Source organism: Patella vulgata, chromosome 9, assembly GCF_932274485.2.
Source record: "Patella vulgata chromosome 9, xgPatVulg1.2, whole genome shotgun sequence".
NCBI classification, from domain to species: Eukaryota; Metazoa; Mollusca; class Gastropoda; family Patellidae; genus Patella; species Patella vulgata.
In genome coordinates this window covers 11,594,553-11,615,362 of record NC_065887.2, presented here as the reverse complement: position 1 = coordinate 11,615,362, position 20,810 = coordinate 11,594,553, and the positions used below count along the sequence as shown (strand labels likewise).

The window sequence follows — 20,810 nt, the reverse complement described above, 5'->3', positions numbered from 1 at the left end:
AGTGAAATACGTTTTAATTTCTACTGGGATTAAATATGCAACAAGTAAAAATTCTTAAGTACATAGATCGCCTTAACATTTCATAATTTAATTTTTACGTATTTCTGAAACAAACTATGCTTCCGATAACTTCTTACCAACTGTTCGACTAAAATGACAATCAATAATATAATTTAAGTTATCAAAATCTTCGTAACAAGCTCTCAATTTCTTAAACCAACATACTCATAACAGGGAGTGTTTTTTTTTAAAACATTACAAGTTGACTAGGTTATTTTATACTATACCGTTGTAATTTAGGCCCCTACTATTTTGGCATTGTTTACCTCATTAATTCATTTAGTCTGAGACCGACAACAGTGAGAACTTATTTGGAGACCGACTATGTGACTTAAGAAATTTCGGTGCAGTATATTAATTAAGTATTTGAGATTTTTCCCTTCTATTCTGGCATTGTTTGTTTACCTCATTAATTCATTTCGTCAGTCGCCACCGATGCATAATTTTGAGACAGACTGCAGTGACTGCACATATTTTGAGACCGATTATTTTTCTCCCATGAAACTGACAGAAAGGATGATTTATATATATATATATATATATATAAGACTTCACATTGTTTTTGTTTTTTTAATCAGAGATATTCACTATTTTTACATTTTTAAACATTTTTATGTATTTACAACAATAGAATTACATGATGCATGTTTTAGGTATGTTTTGCCTCCCCGAAAACACATCAAATCTCCAGCTTAAAGCCACTGATGGTCAACTGGGGTTGAATCTTCAAATCTAGAAATGGTTTCATCTATAACCCATATAAAAAAGCCAGTGGCTAATTTCTATTGACAGACCTCTATTAATCTGGGCCCTTATTCACGGAAACTTACACTAAGTTACAACCGAAATTTTAAGAAATACGACAACTTCATTGGATATATGCAAATTGATTTGTACTAGTCAGCCAATCGAATTGCAGTATTTCTTAAAATTTCGATTGTATCTTAGTTTAAGTTTTCGTAAATAAGGGCCCAGATTTAACTGGAGTCATGAGATTATCTACAATGGATTATTTTGTTAGTTCCTTTCTTAATTTGAGTCAGTTTTAGCATGGATTAAGCCTTGAAAGATCAGCTGTTGTCTGAAAAATTTAATGATGATCCAAGGCTTTAAGAGAGAGCGAGAGAGAAATAGGGTTTAATGTCCACTCGACAAAAACTAGGTCATTTCGGGACTAACACATGGTTCAAATTTATTTCAATAATTTGCTTATGCGTAGGGGTCTTTAGAAGTGGGAGGAAACCGGAGGACCTGGAGAAAACCCCCGAAGTTGGACAGGCGACTTTGTCACGTACAACCAGGAAATCGAAACCACGCCAGTTGACTCAATGACAGACCTTATGATACAGCATGCATTCAGCCATCCCCCCCCCCCCCCCCCAAGAGGCTTTAAGTCCTAAAGAGTAGATGTCAATTACTTATAGTTATAACATATATGGGGAGAGTTTAACAATTATGGATACAAAAAATCCCCAACTTTATGTGCATGCGCAATAATTCTGTTGTCTATATATACCCGGTAACGGGATCATTTTTGTAACCAGTTGATAAAGGGCGAATGCTCGAAACGCGTCCTGAATAAATCTTTTTTATATCAACACAGTCTTGTCATGTTTGTTACCGGGGATTTTTTACTATGAATTATGTATACATGACCTATATCCATACCGACTAAGCTGGGTTTATAGTTTATACTGTTTGTTCTATCTGTGTTTAGTTGGGCAGCTCTCCCAAATTGTCTGTGAGGTCATGAACTCAAATCAAATATCTTAAAAGGTTTCAGATTTCACCATGAAGAGGTTTACAGAATCTTCATAAAAGAGTTACATCCATGAATGTCATGTTTGATGACTTCAAAGTCATGAAAATCGGTTTAGCTTGGAGGAATATGCACCATACTTAATATACATAGAAGTTAAAATTTACAATTGTCAATAAATTATTTTGTGGTTTCTTGTTGTTCAAATAATGGATAATTATTTGTAATATCCTCCCATGTTCTTTTACCATCTACCAAATCTTTGACTATTTGGGGTAACTCGTTCAACTGAAAAACATAGAAGACACGGATAAAATAAGCGTTCAAAAGATGGTTAAATAGAGAGAGAGAGAGAGAGAAATGGGGTTTAACATCCACTTGACACAAAATAGGTCATTACGGGACTAACACATGGTTCAATATTTCAATAATCTGCTTACGCAAAGGGATCTTTAGCAGTTATTTTTCTGCTTTTAATTCTTCACATTTCAAGGCGCTACATTTATCACATTATGTCACCTATATATAGAATTGTATGATTATTATGTCCAACCATGTGGGTTTTCTCCGGGTCCTCCCACTATGCACAAGCAAATTATTAAAATAAAATTGAACCAAGAGAGAGTGTGGATGGGTGGGTGTGGAAAAATACATGTAAATACATGAGGTAATTAATGTGATTGATTTTATTTGTATGCCCACATTTTACAAGATGGCCAAAAACAAGCTACATAAGGGGACATAATCTGGGGAGCTATGGTCCGATATGAAAGAATATCAAAAGAAATGGAAATCTCTGGGATATAAACATATATTTTAAGTTTCATCAAAGTCAGACAAATATTCTGACACCTTGTTATTACATACTTTTACGCTATTTGCGATCAAGGAGGGAGAGGGTTTAAAGTTCACTCAATGCAAACTAGATCATTTCGGGACTAACATAGAGTTCAATTTTACTTCAATAATTTGCTTGCTCAATTTTATTTCAATAAGTTGCTTGTAGCGTTCTTTGAACAGAAGGAGAAACCGGAGAACCTGAAGAAAACCAACAAGTTTGGACAGGCGACCTACTCCTTGTCACGTACAAGCGGTGAAGATTGACAAGAAATTTCTAACATGTATCAATACTTACAGAGGCCCGGATCTGTTTCATTGAATCTCGTTCTCGTAATGTAGCTGTGGGAGGTGTATCTTTAAGTGTGTCAAAATCTATAGTAATACCATAAGGTATAGCTATCTGATCAGTTCTAGCATATCTTCTACCTATACTACCACTACTATCATCAACTTTATGCGATATATCATTTTGATTCAAGGCTTGCGCTAAACGAAAATAAAAACAGAACTTTCATCACAGTATAAATCAATGGCTGTGCTTTATTTACCACAGTATATATAAACTAATTATCTCCCCTTATTACAAATTACTGCACAAGGGGATGCTCAATTGTCCTGAATTCTCAGGATTGTAATAGAGTTGCATTCAGTCCTGTCACAGTTCTGTCAATCTCAACAACTGAGGTTGCTGAGTAGAATCGTGACATAATAAAACACAACAAATATGTTTCGGCTGTCCTGATTGGTTGAGAGGTTCCCTATGCAGTCGACGCATACATCCGCCCTTTTCCTCGATTGTTACTATTTTCTGGATTGCGAGAATTTAATTCTGAAACGTTCAATCGAGTATCTCCCAATTGTAGCCCATCTCAAATAAAAAGAAAGAAAAAATGATGTTCTTATAAATGAATGAAATGAAATGGGGTTTAACGTCCGACTGGGCTAATGAAGACGGGCATATGCCATGGTGTGCTATGAGGGAAATTTTTCCAGAGCAGCAGCACTATGGCCTACTCTTATGTCGAATTCCAACTGCCAAGGGATCTTTTACGTGCACACCAATGTATACATGGAACCCCATTTTTTTTTTGTCCCTTCCGAACGACTAGACAACTGTCCTTGTCAAGCCCTCCGTCATGCACCACTGACGAGGGGAAACCACACCAGAAAATCATGATGAACTACATTGTAATGGCGATTTTCATCTACATATTTTTTAGCTGTTGTGAACTAAAATCATTGAATCGCTTTAAATTATTTAGACTACCACGACAATCAAATAATTCCTATCACACTCTAAAACAAAACTATTAAAATCCACACCACCGACACAATCCGAAACACTGTCATCCAATATGAATGGTAATGTCACTAACTCAAAATGGTCGTTTAGACATATCATCTTTCTACCATTGTTTGTCAAGAAGAAACAGTACGATTTTTAAATGTCAAACAGACAGTAAACAAACTATAGAATGTAGTTTGTTATAAGGGAAATAACTCTCATTATGCTGACACGAGTCAACATGTATCAGTTAAGGATTGTTTATGTTTGATTGTGTTTAAAAATCTAATTCTACCTTTCACTTTAATCTCAATCAGAAATATAATGCCCTGTGTCCACTCAATCTGATTAAAACATAGATCCTATTCCGTTTAGTTGTTTTATAGTTCAAAATTCCATTTTACTTGTCTTTACAACACTAGGATCTGGAAGAGTTGTTATATATCAGGTGTTCTAGTTGATGTGAGGAATTGGTCAATGAAACGGTCTGTGGCAGCGAGTTTTTAGCGTGCGATGCATGGAACAGTGTGTATCCTACCAGAAACGTCACCGCTGATTGGGTAATCATATGTATGACGTCACAGGGACAAAAGCCGCTTGTATGACAACTGATGCGACCTCCCACTACAACCGGTCAGATCTTCATGTAGTAGAGGCCATCGAAAGTATAAAAAAACAAAATGAAATATAGTTCTGTATTTTAATCAGACTGTGTGTTGGCCTATGATTACGGGTTTAAATGAAATGAAATGAAATGAAATGGAGTTTAACGTCCTACTGTTCTGCTCCTAACCTGGGCTAATGAAGACGGGCATACGCCATACAGTGTGCTATGAGGGAAATTTTGCCCGGACAGCGGCACTACGGCCTACTCTTATATCTAATTCCAACTGCCAAGGGATCTTTTACGTGCACGCCAATGTGTACACGGGACCTCGGTTTTTTCGTCCCATCCGAACGACTAGACAGCTTTCCTTGTCAGCCCCTCCGTCCGGCATCACTGACAAGGGAGAACCACGCTGGAAAATCTGGATGAACTTTCTCGGCCAATGCAGGGATCGAACACCCGACCTCCAGGCTAGCGAGCTAGCGTCTTATCCACTTAGCCACGTGATCCCTCGATTACGTGTTTAAAGATCGGAGGCTACTAATGTTACTGTAGTTTACACTTTAATCCAGAAGCATGAAAAATATCTGGCCAGTTACCACTGGTACGGGACTAATTACAGGGTATGCACAACTCAGAACAGTTAAAATTCCAGGAGTTTTCCAGGAGTTATATACCAGATTCCAGGAGTCCTGTATAGAATTCTACATCATAATGTATTTTTTTTACGCTCGGAGAACATTTTTACGGCCATGTACTCATGAACATTTGAAGAAAGATTTGATGACTGCGTTCAGTTTTATATCTTAAAATATATAGCAAAACCACAAATGTTAATTTTCCAGGAGTTTCAAGGAGTAATCTTGTTTTTCCAGTACTGGAAATCACATTTTCATTTTTCCAGGATTTTTAAGGAGTTTCAAGGAGTGTGCAAACCTTGTACTGTACGAAAGACATTGCCGCAACTACATGTAACTTAACAAAGTACAAAGGAATTATCTAAACTTACAAATATTTTTGATGTGGATTCCAAAATCAGGATTGTTGCTTATTGGTAAGACAGAACATTTATATGGTGCAATGGACGCTGGTAAACTAAGATACTGAAAACAAAACATCAAATAGATTTAACGGATCAGTGTATATTTTAGCTTAAAACTTAACCTAAGGGACCCTCTCTGAATTGGTACGCTTGCATCCAAAAGAATAACCTATGGAACTTTATTTTGAATATTGAATCATGAAGGGATATGTGTCAACATTTTCTCACTCCATTTTTTCAAATATACACATTTTTATTTTTTGAAGATATAGGAACTTGAGACATGATACAGGCATCAAATTTGATAAATTTAATCTAAACTTACTGATCTCTGTTCATCACCTTCACGGACTTTAAAATTATGTTCAAACACAGAATACATTATACGTCCTATACCAAACGATGGTTCTATAACGGATGGCGTCAATTCTTCAACTAAAATATAACATATCATTAAACAGACATTATGCAAGAGGTAAATCCGCCTATTACAGGTCTTTCTTTAGGTCTGAAACATTATATAAACTATTAATTAGACACTTATTAACATGAAAAGACCATAATCAACTCTCGATGCCATCTTATCCGTCCGATTTTTAATGGATTTGAATCTGATCTGCCGTTCAACAAGCGTTGATGATTAAACGCAAAAACGGATAATGGAGACTTTTTCACTTATCGTGACAGCGCTAGCAATGACAATCGAGGCTACAAAGATTTTAAAATAACGTTTTCTCGGCTTAGAGTGAAGCAATTTGACTGAATTTTTTGAGCATATTTCCTTTATATCATCTGGCTTTTAACTATTATAGTGAGAACTGCCAGCTCTTTATCTAATCTCCAATAATGTATCTTTAATATACACTATAGACAGACATCCACATAAACTACATTTATAAAGTATAAATGATTGTTCTTAAAATAATGAAATGAGGTTTAACATCCTACTTTTTGCACTGACTGGACTAATGAAGACGGGGTGTGAGTGAAATTTTGCCCGGACATCAGCGGTGCTACCCTTATTTCAAATTGCAAATGTCAATAGTTCTTTTATGTACATGTCAATGTGAATGCTACATGGAACCTCATTCTTCCCTCCATCCCAACACTTGGACCATTCTACCTTTCACAAGAGACTGTTCCTCTACAACAATAATATATGTTACCGATTTTTATTTAGGAATAAAAGTGAAAATGTTTTTTTTTTTTTTTACCATGGACTGTTTTCTGGTATCTTTTAACTGTGATCATTTCAGGAGTTAATTTATAATCTTTATCATTCACAGTAACGGTCGATTCTCTGCAAAAAACACAAACAAACAAAAACTGAATAGTAAGATATTAGTATTAAGCATGGAATCAAAACCATGCCACTTGACTCAATGACAGACCTTATGATCTAAAGCGCACACATTAGACCATTCAGCAAGCCAAATCCACAGAAAAATAAAAACTGTTATAGATCAGGTGCACAACAGTCGAACTTTCACTGGAAACGAATCGGAAATGATGATAACAAGAGAGAGAGAGAGAGAGAGAGAGAGAGAGAGAGAGACTCCACACAAACTAGGTCATTTCGGGACTAACACATGGTTCAATTTTATTTCAATTTTATGACTCACCCTACTTGACTTTCGACAGCTATCCAGAATTTTTGAACCCAGGATGGGGTATCACAGAGAGAGAGAGAGAGAGAGAGAGAGAGAGAAATGGGGTTTAACTCCACTTCGGTCATTTCAGGACAAACATATGGTTCAACTTTATTTTAATAATTTGCTTGCATGTAGGGGTCTTTAGCAGTGGGAGGAATCCGGAGGACCCAGAGAAAATCCACGAGGTTGGACAGGCGACCCAACTCCTTGTCACATACAACCAGGGAATTGAAACCATACCAGTTGACTGATTGACAGACCTTATGATACAGTGCGCAGGTGCTCACCATTCAGCCACCAACCCCCAAAATGATGATAACCCCTGTTGAAATAAATCATTGCTATTTATTTTACTTGTCCTGATCTAATATAAATATACTTACTTGTTTTCAGAGAGATTCTTTTCTATTGTTAAAACATCCTCTGTTTTAAGTTTATTTAAATATTCTGAGACTAATTTAGCATCTTTTTTAAAAGCTTTACCTAGAACCCCCATCTGTGGCTGGAGTTCTGTCACATCAATAGTCTTGTATCAATTATTAAGGATATATAAAATAATATCAACAATCATCATCATGAAGATCAATTAGTTTGTTCATTGTTTACTAATAATATATCATTTCATTGTCGCTTTAAGTTGCTAAAGTAACGATGCATGAGTTGCAGTTTTTGAGAACATATCAAATTTCTCACAACTGAATAATCCACACTAATATGTGTGTGAGAGAGAGAGAGAGAGAGAGGTGATAGATAGAGAGAGAGAGAGAAATAGGGTTTAATGTCCACTAGGTCATTTCGGGACTAATATATGGCTAAATTTTATTTCAATAATTTGCTTGCATGTATGGGTCTTTAGCAGTGGGAGGAAACTGGAGGTTCCAGAGAAAACCAACGAGTCTGGAATGCTAATATGTTTATTATTTATCATTTAATTAAGAAAACAAAAGCAAAATACCAATGCCAAAAAGGCCCATCAATTTGGTTCATGGAGAGAGAGAGAGAGTTTAACTCCACTTGACACAAACTAGGTCATTTTGGGACTAACACATGGTTTAATTTTATTTCAATCAATCGCTTGCAGTGGGAGGAAACCGGAGGACCTGGAGAAAACCCACAAGGTTGGACAGGCGACCATACTAATTGTTACATACATGTATAAGTAGGGAATCGAAACCACGCCACTTGACTCAAAGACAGACCCTATGATGCAACGCGTTAACCATTCGATTACCCCTCTCCCCCCATACCTCGTGGGTTTTCTCCGGGTTCCTCCCACTGCTAAAGACTCCTACGCGCAAGCGAATTATTGAAATAAAATTAAACCATATGTTAGTCCCGAAATGACCTAGTTTGTGTCAAGTGGATGTTAAACCCCATTTCTCTCTCTCTCCCCCATCTTGCTATTTAGGGAGCGGCATAATCAATGAAATTTTTAATTATCATATCTTTGTAAATACGAAACGTAATTTAACCATTTATGGACTGATATTCCCATTAGAGATTTAACTTTCACGATATTGTAGTTAGTATGAGATTCTATAAGTCTTTAAATGTAATCTTAACTAAACTGTTATATCAGAAAAAGGATATTGGTTCGGATAACTTTCTTTCAGCCACTAGTTTAACTCCAGTAGCTTCTGTATGTTGAGTTAAATCATAACAAGATCTGTCAGCACATCCAACACATTCTATCCATCCCTGGAATTAAATCATATATCATAGTCTACGAATCATCTATCAACCCATTAGTCGTGTAAACATTTATCATCACAAAGATTGTACCAAACTTTAAATTGATCATTATAAAAAAACATTGTATTTAACTCTAGAATACAGCTTATTATAATAAAGTTCATTCCAATTCTGAGGCCCGCTTTTCATGTATACGTTAAAAGTCTATTTTGCAACTGTAATGGGACCATTTCCATGTAAGCGTTTGCTCAATGAGCGACTTTTTCGCTGGTGTTTTTTTTTTCATGCGAAGTCTGCACATGTGGATGTTTACATTCTGGCATACAAATACGGTTTTTCTTCCACAAAATCAAACAAGCACTCTTGTTTTAGCAAAATCTGCTTGCAAATGGCATACTTTTTGGACACGGTGATATTTTAAAAAGGCCGCAACTGAACGTAAACAATGTCTGACTCTGTGGTGTAAAGAGAAATTCTCACTTATATTGTCATTTACTTGGGATTCCCCAAACTTTTCAGCGATTTGTCTGTACACATAAAAATACAAAAAATAGCATGCGGAAATGCATACATGGAATGCAGGCCTTATACTATAATTGTTTATTATATAAAACATAGTATTTAATCCAAGAATAAAATTCATTACAATGAACATTGTACATGTTTGTTATTATAAATATAAAACAGTAAACAGTATATATAATTCTAGAATACAATAAACATTGTATCCAAATCTAGAATATAATAATTTCTTTACAATAAACATTGTATCCAATTCTAGAATATAATTATTCCCTACCATAAACCTTGTATCCAATTCAAGAATATAATTATTCATAACCCCAACCAGAATTTAACCACTAATCAAATTCATTTCATTCAATCTTTTACTCACATAAGATGTTTTCATTTCAGCATCCCAACAGTCACAGGCATAATGGGCCATTTCATTGGATAGATGTTGACGGAATCGTAAACGCTTGGGGTCCACTCCAACTTTATTCAAAAACAGATAAATTCTTGCCATGAAATATCCAAGTGTTTGGTTGGCTATTAATTTCTGAAATAATAAAAAATAATGATAGACACAAATAATAATCGATGTCTGAAAGTTATCCATACAGACCTAAATTTCTGGCACTTTATTTTGCCGACTAGAAGGCAAAAGGTGTTTTTTTTTCTTAAAAAAATATTATATACCCCCCCTCCCCCACACACAAACACACCCACACTTTACCTGTCTGGCTGAAAAATCTGATTTAACACTTAGCCCCCACACACCCTGCATGTATGCCATTGCAAAAGACCATATTTAGAAAGTACAATGTTACTGAATAAAATTTAATGTCTTTAATTTTCCACAAACTTGAAAAAACTGAGAAATGGTTTAACATACTTTTCCAACAGCTTCACCAATTGTCCAGGCTTCAGCTGATTTTCCATCCATCTGACTACATGCAGAATATAACATAACCTTTAGGTCTGCAACATTCTCAAATTTAGGATGACTCTTATCATCTGGATCACAGAAATGCTCAATTTCAGCCATGGTAAATTCACTGTTGCAAAAAAAGAAGTAAATATTGTGAGAGAGAGAGAGAGAGAGAGAGAGAGAGAGAGAGAAATTGGGTTTAACATCCACTCGACACAAAATAGGTCATTTTGGGACTAACACATGATTCAGTTTTATTTCAATAAATTGCTTGCATGTAAGGGTCTTTTAGTAGTGGGTGGAAATTGGAAGAACCGGAGGAAACTCACGAGGTTGGACTGGTGACGCTACAAGCTGGGAATTGGAACTATGCCACTTGACTCAATGACAGACTTTATGATCTAACATGCACGCGTTGACCATCCAGCCACCCAAGTCAATATCGTGAATATTTAATGCAATACTTTGCATCCTATGCAGACGATATAAAAAAGCCAGCGCTGTCTTTGGGTAAATTTTTTTTGATGGGCCTCCTGACTGAATCCGAGTTGGGTTATAATTTGGTTGGTTTTATGAATCAAATGTTAACTTATCAATTTGAGTACCCTATGAAATACAAAAAAAACTTACCGTACTCTTATTAGACCCGATCTTGGAGAAATTTCATTTCTAAATGAATTTCCTATCTGAGCACCAGCAAAAGGCAGTTTGCCAGAATTGAAACCTAAAAGTCTTTTAAAGTTAACAAAGATACCCTGAGCTGTTTCTGGACGTAAAAATCTGTTGAGAAAAGAAATGAAATGTCATGAATGCTATATGTAGTAGATAACAACCACTTTCCATATTGTAATTCAACATAGAAATCCTAAGGGCTAAGGGTGGAGAGAGAGAGAGAGAGAGAGAGAGAGAGAGAGGTTAACATCCACTTGACACAAACTAGGTCATTTCCAGACTAACATATGGTTCAATTTTATTTCAATATTTCGCATGCGCGTACAGGTCTTTAGCAGTGAGAGGAAACCGATGGACCGGGAGAAAACCCACAAAGTTGATTTAATGGAGGAAGAGTCATGGTTAACACATTGTCTGATTTAATGGATATTTAATGGAGAACCGGCCATAATTAACACATGTCTGATTTAATGGATATTTAATGAAGGACCGGCCATGATTAACACACTGTCTGATTTAATGGAGACTTACCCTTTTAATTGTCCAGTTGGTCCAATGGACGTAGCAAACATAAGATTAAATTCTATTGGATCAGAGAGATCATTACCAGTTACTGGTGACTTCATGTTATATTTAATTAATGTTTCCTTCATATCATTCATATTCATACCATCAATCTATTGAATAGATAATACATGATAATAAGTTCATTGGAATGGGGGGATAGAGAGAAAAATAAGTGGACTTAGTGTCCACTCGACACAAATTAGGTAATTTCAAGACTAACATATGGTTCAATTTTATTTCGATAAATCACTAGTGCATTGCGGCCTTTAGCTGTGGGATGAAACCGGAACAAACCCACATGGTTGGATAAGCCACCCTACTCCTGGTCATGTACAAGAGGGAAGCCAAACCATGCCACTTGACTCAATGACAGACCTGATGATCTAAAGTGGGCTAGTTCAACCATAAGACCGCACCCCACCCAATCTGATTAAAATACAGATCTATATTTCGTTTCTTAATTTCGTTTTACTTGTCTTTACTATACTAGGATCTGGAAGTGTTCTTATCATTGACGTGTTCTGAATGGTGTGAGTGATTAACCAATCAAACGGTCTGTTACGGCGAGCTTTAGGCGTGTTTTGCACGGAACTATGGGTAATCAACTAGTAACATCAATGCCGATTGGTTAATCAAATGTCTGACGTCATAGGGTCAAGAGCCGCTCATATGACCTCTGATGCGACTTAACGCTACAACCGGTCAGATCTTCATGTCAGTCAGATCTTCATGTCGTGTAGGCCATCAAAAGTATAAAAAAAAATGAAATGAAATATAAATCTGTATTTTAAGCAGATTGATCTAGATTTGGTGTTACCGAAATATTGGAAAATTAAAGAGGAGTAAAGAATATGATAAGTACTAACCATTGGTAAAAGTTTTCTTGCTTCGTTTTTTTTATCTTCTGACAGTTTTTTATCAGTTAATAATTTTTCTAAGTAAGCTGAAAAAGATTAAAAGTCAATCAACATTATATTGATGTACACCCATGTTAATTATAGTCAACCATCTCCATTTTTAAATGCACCAATGATCCCCTCTTCTTGAAATGCCAAGCACAATAAAGGATGATACAAATTTTAAACTATACAACCATATTTCTGAAGCAGTGGTTAGGGTTATTATCAATTCTCTGTCATTGCTTTGTGAAGATATGTTATAAAAAAAGGGCAAAAAAATCAAAGATATTTGAAGTAGATTTAAGGTAAAGAAGAAGTTTTTACCTGAAATGATTCAAGCTAATTAAAGTATTTAAAGGGGGTGGCAACAAATTCCAGAGTTTCGGCCCTTTAAAATGTATACAGCTTTTAACTATAAACTCAACTCAAAAACAAACTTGGTAATTTCGGGCCTAACATATTGTTAAATTTCATTTCAATAATTCGCTTAAGCAGCAGGAGGAAACCAGAGGACCTGGAGAAAACCCAGGTCACTCCTTGCCACATCCAAGCTGGGAATCAAAACCATGCCAATTGACTCAATGACAGACCTTATGCTCTAAGCCACAGGCACTTAGCCACCCAGCCCTCCTTTTATATATACTCTTCAAAAAACGTAGGGGATATTAAAATGCAAATACCTATGCAGGTTGCAATATGATAAATAGTCATGGACATTTGACATGCTTTGAGAGTATGTTCACAGATGAAGAACTTTTTGCCCCAACAGAACCACTGATCTGCACATGCCACTCGCAATAGCGCCATACACGTGGGATGGGTTCATTGTCAAATTTGACACTTTAAGGAAGAGTTGATGAAAACTGCCGCATGCTGGTTTATCTATCCATGTTTGCTTTCCTATCGGTTCTTGCATAAGATTTACTGTTTAGCGTATCTTTGCTTTAGTGTGTTACGAGTTACGACAACACTGCAAGAATTGGCCGTGGCACTGTAAGAGGAGTGGGTTAGATTGCCCCAAATCGTGATTGGACGGTTGATTAGGAGCATGCCAGAGAATTGCTGAATGTCTGAGGATTGGTGGAGCAATTACTCATTAAGACAAAAATCAAAAACGTCCATTTTCACTTTTGGCAGTGTATCTCTTTGCGAGTGAAATGGGGCCGTTAGATAAGCCGCCCATATGAACTGTTTATGTTCATGTGTAGGCAATTGGCCTGTTATTTCCATACACTGGTTACCTCTAATAAAAACAGCAGTGCATTTCCGCAGTTTTGTATTGTTTTTGAATATCCCCTATTTTTTTTGAAGAGTATATATTGAAACTAGATCATAATAATTGTATTTTACCTTCAATTAAATGGTCTGCTCTAAAACATTCACCATTTTTTAAATCTTTAACCATGTAATCTTGAAATCTGTCAACATGACCTGAAGCTCTGAAAAATATTTTACAATTAAAAAAAACATAAATACAGCAAGATTGAACTGAACTTTCCTCATATGGAAATTGCATTAACTCAGTGAGTATAAAGTTAACAAACTGACCTGGACTTCCTGTGTCAGATTCCGGTGTTGGCCGTGAATGTTCAACGTGAATTCTGGGCCAGGTCCTGTGTGTACACATTGGAAATGAAATGGGGTTTAACGTCCTACTGTTCTGCTCCGAAATGGGCTAATGAAAATGGAGAGAGAGAGAGAAATGGGGTTTAACGTCCACTCGACACAAACTGGGTCATTTTGGGACTAACATATGGTTTAATTTTATTTCAATAATTCGCATTTGCAGTGGGGGGAAACCAGGCGACCCTACTCTTTGTCACGTACAACCGGGGATTCAAAACCACGCCAGTTGACTCAATGACAGGCTTTATGATACAGCATGAACGTGCTAACCATTCAGTCATCCAACCCCCCTAATGAAGACGGGGTGTACACATCCGAGTGCATGTATGTAAAAGAACCCTGGTCATTTGGAATTCAAAATTAGAGTCGGTTGTGGCGTCACTATCTGGGCAAAATGTCCCTTCACAATCTTCATTACCACAATCGGTGCAGAAAATTTACACATTTTAATTTATCATGCTTCCATATTAAAATTTGTCAACTTACTTTAAAACTTGAGCAGGCGTCAACATTGCTGACTCTATTTCCAGCATCTGCTCTTCTAAAACAAAAAACTTTCTCCAAAGCTGTAACAAGTTTGCTTTCATAGCACAACCCATTGGTCCAAAATCATATAATCCATTAACACCTGGAAATAGCATGTTATAGATATGTAATGTAGGAGACACAGGGAACATAAGCTAATAGTTTATTAATTCATTTCACATATAAATAGGACTTTTGAGAATGGAGATAAAACAAGTTTATCATTTAAGGACAAAAGGGTGGCACATTTGAAATTGTTAGGTGATTATTTGAGTGCTCTTGAGTTCTGAAAGTAAACTTGATTATTCAATGTCTAGATTAAAGCAACTTGCAGACGTGGATCCAGAGCCCCCCCTCCCCTCCCCACCACACAATAATTGCTCCGGTGTTCACATATTGTCCCGACAACACTTCAATATGGAGACCTGATACATCTTTCTTGACAAATCCTGAGATGTAACTACATGCAACAAAATGGAGGATCTACTAATATCTGTAGTACAGTTCTTAACATGCTCTCACTCGATGTGTCTAGTGTAAGTTAAAAGACTAGAGCAAGTGGCCCATACATATTCTGTCTGAATGAATGGAAGGACATTGTACATGTATGAGTTGTGTCATACAACATATCAGAGCCTAAAATAAGGTTAAATTCTTGTAGCACGGTTTCTTTGAAAATTCAAAGCAGAAAAACAGCATCTGTGGACTATTCTGGTGCAGTTTACATTGGAGTTTATTTGGCTATGCGCAGCATGAAAACTCAGCTTTAGGAAAATAACACACCACTTTTCTTACAATAATATCTGAATTAAAATTCAAATTCTATCATCACATCAACATCAAAACTCCAAGTCTATCAGTAACAAGGGTACACCATTTTTTCAGAGCATAGTTTTCTTATTTTCGAAGCACAGGTTTTTCATTTCAAAGCATGTTTGTGCTCCAAGGCACATTACTTTAGGCCCTGCTACATATATATTTGTTGTATTTTATACCCTAATAATTTTTGAGGATGTACAAATACATGTATGGAAAAGATTGGAATCCTGACGGGACTATGGTACATGTATGTTAATTGGACTAATTAGAATGACATCAATAGTGGACATACCTCCATATATAGCAAAAGATTGGTCATAGAAAAACCTCTGTTTGAGCAAGTCCTCCATCTTGTGTCTATCAAAATCATCTTTTGGTGTCAATTTCAGTTCCTAAAAACAAATAAATATATTGAAGGATCTTAAACACAAAAGGTTTAAGCTTAAACCTGGCATGCAAAATTTCCATCTGTTTAAATCCATTGCCAGTCTGTCTTGAGTCAAAACAGGCATATATAACAGAAAAGAGAATTCTACTGATGGCAAACCATGCACAGGAAATGGGATATATCATTGCATTGTATTCTTGCAGAGATAGCAATAATTACATGTATCTACAGTCCCTGAGGTTCTACGGGGGTAGGATGGTCCAGTGCTTAATGCATGCTTAAAACCATAGGGTCTGTCATTGAGTCAAGTGGCATGGTTTTCAATTCCCTGCTTGTACTGTGGGGTTGCCTGTCCAACCTGGTAAGCTTTCAATGGGTCCCTGGATTTCTCCCACTGCTGAAGACCCCATACGCACTACCGATTTATAGAAATATATAAAATTGAACCATATGTAAGTTGCGAAATGCCCTAGTAGTTTTGTCGAGTGGAGGTTAATCCCCATTTTTCTCCCACAAAGGTTCTCAAATCATCAGTCCGTGACTGGTCTGATACCGACAGAGGCTCAGATGATCCTCAGCCTGGAATTCTCATTAAATAAACAAACTAAATCTAATGTTACATGTGAATAAAAACAAAAGTGTATAAGCAAAATCGATTTGTTTGTTTTTCCCACCTAGCTGTACATCATACTCCTCGCAGTGTTTCGTTTGATTATACCTAATCCCACTTAACACTGCTATAAGGAAGCAAATTTCTGTTTCAAATTATGACTGGTCAATAGTCTGATTAACAATCAATAGCTAACTACGCAACAATATCATTACTCTTTAAACAGTGCTCCAAATTGGACCAGATATGATTACATAACGTTACGTCATGACTCACAATTTTAGAATGCCCAATTAACCAGTGCATAGCAGAATATTGCAGAAAAACTAATTGTGTGACAAATGAGGCTATCAAAACAAATACAATGTAAACAATACAGTTTGGAGACAAACAATTATTTCAACGTATCAGAAGCCAATCCAGCAAAGGCCAGAGAGGGATTTCCCGGGCCATTGCATCAGGAATATGGCTGTAAATAGAAACATTTCTTTCCATTCGATCATTGGCTGATCGATTGCAATCTTCTACTATTTCTAAAAAAAATGATTTACAATGTACATCCATCTTTTGAAGGGATGGGGTATTTATTAAAACCCATTACTTTCTACTTTCTCAACTACTTACTGTTTCTTCAAGGTTTCTTTTGCGTATTTTTAACTCAGCTACAGCTCGCTGTAAATCTAAATCTGGAGCTTTTTCTTCTTTTAATTTTCTAACCAAATCACCCTGAAAAAAAATGGTTACAGTTATAAGCCATGTATGATGTACGAGTACTTAGTTTACTTCTATTTACATATGATGAAATTATCCGGAGCAAATGCATTAAACATACATTATGCAAGAGCTAAATCCACAAATTGTAGGTCTTTCTTTAGGCCTGAAATGTTGTTATCTAAATTATTAATTAGACATTAATTAACTTATCCAGACCATAATCAACTCTCGGTGGCATCGCTAGCCTTCAATAATTACTGGATTGGAATGCGATCTGCTGCTCAACGCTCATGGATGATTAAATAAAAAAAATGGATAATCGAGACTGTTTTTTATCGCACCGACTATAATAATGATGATCAAGGCTAGGTCTAAAATCCAATCGCTAAATTCTTGGTTCAGAGTGGATCAATCTGACTGAACTTTTCAGCAAATTCCCTTTCGATTATCTACATGTAGTTTTTAACTATTATAGCGAGAACTGCCAGCTCTTTATCAAATCTCCCATAATGTATCTTTAATACACCCTTGAATTTTGATGTAAGTTATATCTGGTTTATGTAAATGTGAGGAGAACCCTTAAAGTTTCAAAACCTGTTTCTCATCATATTGCAGAACATTGTCAAACATAACAAATTAACATGGAAAATTTATTATTAGTCTCCTGATTTCTCCGTAATGAACTTGATAACATGAAGGATTGATCGGGGAAAATAATGTTCAGTCTATCAGGATGCACGCTCCAGATTTTGCCAGTCTTAAATGTTTGTAAAAATAAGTTGATGTCTTACAAGAGTCTGGGATCTATATTATGTTCTGCCTAATATATGCACAATTAACTCTAGATCTAAATACTGTAGGATTGTGTAGTATCAATCAATAAAACCACATGTATGAGGTTCAAGAGGTCAAAGTTAACCTCATTAAAACACCATTAAGGCTGAATCAATATGATTTTCTGTTTTTTGAGATTTTAATAAATAAATAGCTACTTGAATCATGTAAAAGCTGTTCTGTATAAAATTTTAAAACTTTGAAAATATGGTATGGTACTAAGAACAGCTTTAGAACAGCATAACCAAATAATTATCAGTTTTAAACAAATCTTTTTCCCGAAGAAAAAAGAAGGAAAACTTTTACAGGTGAGCCTAAAAAACAGAAAATCTAATTAGTGTGGCCTAAATATCAGCTGAAAAAGGGGAAGATTACTGTCAATCATCATAGCCTCCAGGTAAGTTTATTTAATGTGGACATTAACCCATAGATCTCGTATAATTTGTATAATTAAAGTATTTAATGATGCACCCAATGATTTTCATAATAAACTTTTACTTTTAAGATGCATTATGTAATATTGAGATAAAGTTGTTCTTCCTTATTTTATTTCAAAAATAATTAATGATAAATTTGAAGCCAGAAAAAAAATCTGCAACAGGCAGAATTATTATCTCTACATAACACATCTTTAATCAGAAATTGAGATATTAAGGGATATACATATACATGTACATGTAAGGGACGACACTTACTTGAAAATTATATGAAAAATAAGTTTTAAAATTGAATATAATTTATTGATTTAGCAAATACGTTTCAGCTAGACAATCAAACATACGTTTCAACTAAACAATCATACAATGTTTTATCATGCCATAAGAAAGAGCAATTGTGATGTGTGCTGCTTGACTCATGTGTTACAAAAAAATTATTTGTAATCTTCAAAACAGCTCTGTTTGTAAAATAGTCATATTACATGTACATGTATGGAAAAAGGTCAACTCCAAATGAGCATTAAAATGAAATGGGGTTTAATTTACACTGGGAGGACAGGATAACCAGCCGAGAATAAAAACAGTGATCATTTTTATGTTTTGACATGCAATTATCAGTTTATTTTCTGGTAAAGGACACATCTAATATGATATATTTGGTCATATATACATGTGTATGTCACTCCCCAGTCCTCTTGCACAGTCAAATGACAACCATTGGATGCAATTAATTGTTTGAAATTACTCTTGATTGTTTGAAGAATACTTGTAGTACCATTTGAGGGGAGGTGTTCACATTTACTGTATGAATAGGTAAACCAACACACACAAACAGAATCTTACCCTAACAGAAAGATAAAAAACTTCATCTATCAACCATCCGTGTTCGAGATAGAGATCCACCTAGCAAAGCCTGATGCAGATCATATCGGGCTTCAATAAGCAAACCTGACAATTTTTTTCTTTAAATAAACAACTATTGATTATTGTTATTTATAACATTTCCAGGCACATCCAATATGCAATGTAATCTTACCTAACATGGGTACAAATATCTCTTTTAAACCTGGCATTTTAAATTTAACATCTTTACATCATGAAAGCGGGGTGAATTTTTATGTCGTTTAGAACATTCAATGTACTAACCTGATACAAGTTGAGCAGTGTAATAATGAATGTCTGTATCAATTTTGATAAAAACAACACTTGACTGTTTCACTACATTGGGCAGCATAATATGTCCTAATAGTATATATTAACTTACTTTTACGATGTTATATAAATCAATTACGAAATTAAGTTTGCCAGGTGAAACTAAAGGCACCCGGCCATTACCCAATCATAGCAATCAGTACTTTATGTATCTCAATATTTTAGGTACATTCTCGTAGCCATATGTACATGTACATGTATGTTACAAAATGTTGCTAATTCTATATTTACAGTGGTGATTTTAACATACATGTATGTGTTTGACATTGTGGCAATGTTGACATTAGTGGAAATGTTCCAAAAAGTGCAATTTCGTGTAAATGCAAGAGTTATATCCCTTGGTTACAAGTATATATATACATACATGTAGGTAAAAACTTCCAAATTTGCTTGGAAATCGTACATTGATGGGCATTTTCACACAACAATAATTTAGCATACATGTAAGGAATGGTATATTATCAATTATCGATATAAATTATTGTCATATGAGTTTAAATAATGGTAGATTTGGGTGCTACAGCTACAATTAATACTAATATAATACTATGCACATACCGGTACATCGATCACTGTCATCAGTATTAATAAGCTTATATATTTTTACATATGAAGTTGTACAATGAATAGGTATTAAGATATGTCAGACAATCGTAGTTGTCAGATTATGAGATTGTTTCAAAATTCATTAACATATGAAGAAGAAAACATAATATCTTTATACCTGTTCCTTAACAGATACTCTGAGAGGGGCTAAAGTTGTCTCAATTTCTGGATTATCCATGATTAACTTTCGGATAAAATTCTGACGCTTCTCGGCTCTCTTTCCTCTTCCCCAATCTGAACTAAGTTCGTTGTTTGCCGATTCCTTTTTCTGGAGAATACACGAATATGTTAGTGATCTGAACGACAACACAGCTGTCCTACTACTAAATACACACTGAATTAAACGCGACAACTGTTTCATCAGAATAGTCAATATGCCACGCTCTCCTCATCAGATGAAAAATCGAACGGATTCATTAAACTTAATTTCGAGTAACTATTATTTCATAATTAACATAATACTCAATTGTGAAGTTATTTCAGACAAATAGAAGGATACGTGTATTTTTTATCTACAGGCATAACAATATTA

General features: G+C 35.4%; 1 protein-coding gene across 1 annotated transcript; it reads right to left on the bottom strand.

Annotated features, from left to right (window-relative positions):
* Positions 1-616: 616 nt before the first annotated feature.
* On the bottom strand, positions 617-20,681 carry LOC126832658 (glycine--tRNA ligase). The gene is made up of 17 exons (XM_056103385.1): positions 20,397-20,681; positions 17,100-17,201; positions 15,770-15,869; positions 14,620-14,761; positions 13,858-13,946; positions 12,475-12,551; positions 11,573-11,718; positions 11,000-11,149; positions 10,334-10,496; positions 9,833-9,997; positions 8,836-8,943; positions 7,629-7,774; positions 6,808-6,893; positions 5,919-6,028; positions 5,561-5,654; positions 2,955-3,145; positions 617-2,107 (listed from the first exon to the last, which is right to left on the bottom strand). The coding sequence occupies exons 1-17, from the start codon at positions 20,637-20,639 to the stop codon at positions 2,000-2,002; spliced, it is 2,220 nt and encodes a 739-aa protein (XP_055959360.1). The 5' UTR covers positions 20,640-20,681; the 3' UTR covers positions 617-1,999.
* Positions 20,682-20,810: the final 129 nt, after the last annotated feature.

Bases quoted from the DNA above. Each gene is read 5' to 3' on its own strand.
- LOC126832658 (XM_056103385.1), bottom strand. From the start codon at position 20,639: ATGAAACAGTTGTCGCGTTTAATTCAGTGTGTATTTAGTAGTAGGACA. The intron at 6,894-7,628 runs GTAAGTATATTT...TGTTTTTTGCAG, and splicing joins AAGAATCTCTCTGAAAACAA to AGAATCGACCGTTACTGTGA. The intron at 6,029-6,807 runs GTAAAAAAAAAA...GTTATATTTTAG, and splicing joins ATACCAGAAAACAGTCCATG to TTGAAGAATTGACGCCATCC.